The sequence below is a fragment of the Centrocercus urophasianus genome, unplaced genomic scaffold (assembly GCF_019232065.1).
Source record: "Centrocercus urophasianus isolate 14NV4802_14NV808 unplaced genomic scaffold, USGS_Curo_1.0 seq_155, whole genome shotgun sequence".
Taxonomy (NCBI): domain Eukaryota; kingdom Metazoa; phylum Chordata; class Aves; order Galliformes; family Phasianidae; genus Centrocercus; species Centrocercus urophasianus.
The window spans coordinates 1-3521 of record NW_024884706.1 but is presented as its reverse complement, the minus strand read 5'-3'; the positions used below and the strand labels follow the sequence as shown (position 1 = coordinate 3521).

At 61.2% G+C, this 3521-nt stretch overlaps 1 protein-coding gene across 1 annotated transcript; it reads left to right on the top strand.

Annotated features, from left to right (window-relative positions):
* Positions 1–301: 301 nt before the first annotated feature.
* LOC122159188 (small conductance calcium-activated potassium channel protein 2-like) lies at positions 302–3347 on the top strand. The gene is made up of 3 exons (XM_042816435.1): positions 302–481; positions 1921–2031; positions 3199–3347. Exons 1-3 carry the CDS (start codon positions 383–385, stop codon positions 3328–3330), a joined length of 342 nt encoding a protein of 113 aa, XP_042672369.1. The 5' UTR covers positions 302–382; the 3' UTR covers positions 3331–3347.
* Positions 3348–3521: the final 174 nt, after the last annotated feature.

Here is a 3521-nt window from a genome sequence, read left to right as displayed (position 1 = left end):
GGGGGGGGGGCTTGGGAAGGGGGACACACCACACCACGGTGACAGCTCTGACCGAAAGCAGAAACCCCCACCGTTGGATTTTTGGGTTCTTTTTTTCCTTTGATTTTTTTTTGTGCTGGAAATGGTGCAATCTGTGTGAGTTTGGGGCATCCCCCTGCGTCGTTCATCTTCATCCCCTTTGCTTCGCACGACACAGGAGGAACCCCAGGCCCGGTCTCTTTTGGGATCATCCCCTGTGCCAGCACTCCTCACGGTCCCCAAGTGCTGCCCCAACCCCATTCCCAGCTGTGACACTCACACTTTTGTCCCCCCCTGTCCCCCCCTCCCATACACACACAGGTACCACGACCAGCAGGACGTGACCAGCAACTTCCTGGGTGCCATGTGGCTCATCTCCATCACCTTCCTCTCCATCGGGTACGGGGACATGGTGCCGCACACCTACTGTGGGAAGGGGGTCTGTCTGCTCACCGGCATCATGGTAAGCACCGGGATGGGGCAGTGGGGTGCTTTAGGGACCAGTGCTCTGTCTGAGCATCGAGGTCTTGCAGCCTGAGAGCTGCCAGAGCTTTCCTTGCTGTTGGTTTGCTGGGTTTGGGGTGAATTTTGGTTTGAGGGAAGGGCCGGGCAGCCCATAGCTGCGTGGTGATGGCCTCATCCTAAGGAAGCAGCAGATGTGGGGACCAGCAGCCCTGCGCATCCCTTGGCCGCCGGTCTGACTTCCATCACACCGAGCGATCCCAACTGCTGCAGCATCCCCACGGGGAGCGGGGACAGCTGGGAGAGCTCCCACCCACGGCACTGACCTGCAGGACCCCATCTACCTGCTCCAAGGGGCTGTGAGCCGGCCTGGCTTGCACTGCTGTGCAGCTGGGGACGGCTGCTCCGTGGCTCTGCACCGCTGTCCCCATCCTCTGCAGCACGTGGCGTTGCTACGACTGAAAAATGCACACTTAGGGGGGGAGGTCCTGGGGCTCCCACCTCACCAGCAGATGTTGTGAACCGTGATACAGTGCGACATCCTGGCAGTGGGACAGGGGGACCCCTGGGCTGGGGACCCCCCCCCCCTGCCACCCTGCCAAGCCATAGCAGCGCGCTGCGGCTCCCCGAAAAGCGGCGTTAGGGTGGCTGTGCTGCTGGCAGAGGGAAGGGTGATGAAAGCTGAGAGCGCAGGCTGGGAGCTGCGGGGATGCGAAAGGACTCGGCTCAGCCCATGATGTTAATTAATGACTCTTTAATAAATAAAGGATTGCGTGCCAGGGTCACGGGCCTCTGCCAGAGCTGCGGGGAGGGGGAGCGGGCAGAGCCAGGTGGCACAGAGCCCTGAAGGAGCGGGGTCTCCTGCCTGGCACCTTCCGTTCCCAAACGCGCACCGGATCTGGTGCTCATTGCCAAGACGAAGCCACGCCAGCTGCCGCTGCCTGTGGGCAAATGGGGGTCCGGCCCCGTCCCATCACTGCTCCTCTGTGGGTTCTCAGTATCTCCCTTTGCCTGGATTCCCCGTGGGTTCCCTGTCCCATGGGGACACGCGGTGCCGGGAGGGCACCGATGGGCACCTCTGACGTCGTCAGTCAGCCTTGTTAATTGCTGGGAGCTCTGGCAGCTGCTCAAGGCCACCATGGGAGGCCGAATGCTGCTGTAAACTTGGATTAAACTGGGTTGCCCACGTCAAGATGGCGGGGTTTGTGCAACCTGTGGGTGGGGGCTGGAGGGGCGTGCGGTGCATCCAGTGATCGGGGTTTGCATGTGGTTCCTTGATCCTCGGGGTGGGAATAGAGGGGGTGCAGGTGAGCCCCATCCTGACCCCCTGCCCCTCAGCCCTCCCCAGCCCCTCATACCTGACCCTGTGACCCCTACACAACCCACACCTGACCAGGCCAAGTGACTTCCCCGTGTTCCCCCATCCTGCTGTCCCTGCAGGGCGCCGGCTGCACGGCCCTGGTGGTGGCTGTGGTGGCCCGAAAGCTGGAGCTCACCAAAGCTGAGAAGCACGTTCACAACTTCATGATGGACACGCAGCTGACCAAGAGGGTAAGGGCAAAGGGAGGGCTCCGGGGGGGGGGGGGGGGATGGTGCAGCATCCCTGGGGTCCCATTGGAGCTGAAGGCAAAGCATGCTGAAGCATTAGGGTAAAAGCAAAGAGCGCCGGCCCTCTGCTTTGCTTTGCAGCTCTTTGTGAAATGCAGAGAGTGCAGCCGCACCCAGGGCAGGAAATGCACATATTTTCTCCTTCCCTCGGAGGAGATGGACCGTCTTCTCTGGTGGAACATGAGCTCACTCGTCTCAGGATTGGGGTTCCGGTGATTCAGCAGCTCCGTGCTGCAGATGAGTGCTGTGCTGTGGTACGGCTGTGTGCTCCATCCCAGTGGGGCACCCTGGAGCCGTGTGGGTCTGTGGGTGCTGTCCCAGACCCCAGCGTGGCACCGGGGTGGGGACGGGGCTGTGGGACACCCAGGTCACATCCAATGTGAGCAAAGCACAGGGCAGCATCAGGGTTTCAAGTTTAGGCATCTCCTTCCAGAATAGCTTCCCCCAGGGAGCTAAATCCCAAACTGGTCCCGTTTGCGCCATGCATCGATGTCACTTTAGGTGACACAGGTGGCACAAGGTCATCGTGTCCTTGGCCACATCTGGGCTCACAGGAGAAGAGCTCTGCTTGCAACCCAGCAGTGCTGGAGGGCCGGAGGGGCACCCAGCACCTGTTTGAGGTCACTTTTGGCACAAGGGATGGACGGAGTGAGGGGCAATGCAGGCAGGTTGGGGACCACAGGGGCACTGAGCCCTCATCCAGCTCCATGGGGTGCAGATGGGGCATCCGCAGAGGGCAAAGTGGGTGAGGAGCCTCATGGCTGGAGCACATTTCCCCAAAGCATCAGAGAGGGATGGGGATGGGGATGGGGATGGGGTGGTGATGGAGTGGGGGTGGGATGGGGATGGTGATGGGATGGGGATGGTGATGGGGATGCGGATGGGGATACAGCAGGGCCAGGGCCATTGCTCTGCCTGCAGCACTCCATCCCTGCCTTGCATGACCCCACACACGTCCGATCAGGCACATGGAGCTCCCAGCTGGGACAATTCAGGTCCTGTGATCCCAACCAGCAGAGCCCAGCGGGGCCGGAGCGCTGTTTCCATGCAATAATTCGTCCCACGCGCTGCAGCAGATGGGGCTGCTGACCTGATGCCCTTCTCTTACAGATCAAGAACGCGGCGGCCAACGTCCTGCGGGAGACGTGGCTCATCTACAAGCACACCAAGCTGCTGAAAAAGATCGACCACGCCAAAGTCCGGAAGCACCAGAGGAAATTCCTACAAGCCATTCACCAGTAAGTGGGGAGCCGTGGGGTGCTGCGATGGGGGGGAGGGGGCTCTGAGCCTGGGGAGGGGGCCCTTTGGGATCCCACAGCGAGTGGGAGAGCTGAGGATAGGGAGGGGATCCCTCTGATATCCCACTGTGATGGGGAGGGCTGAGCCTGGGGAGGGGGTCCCTCTGTGATCCCATGGTATTGAGGAGGGCTGAG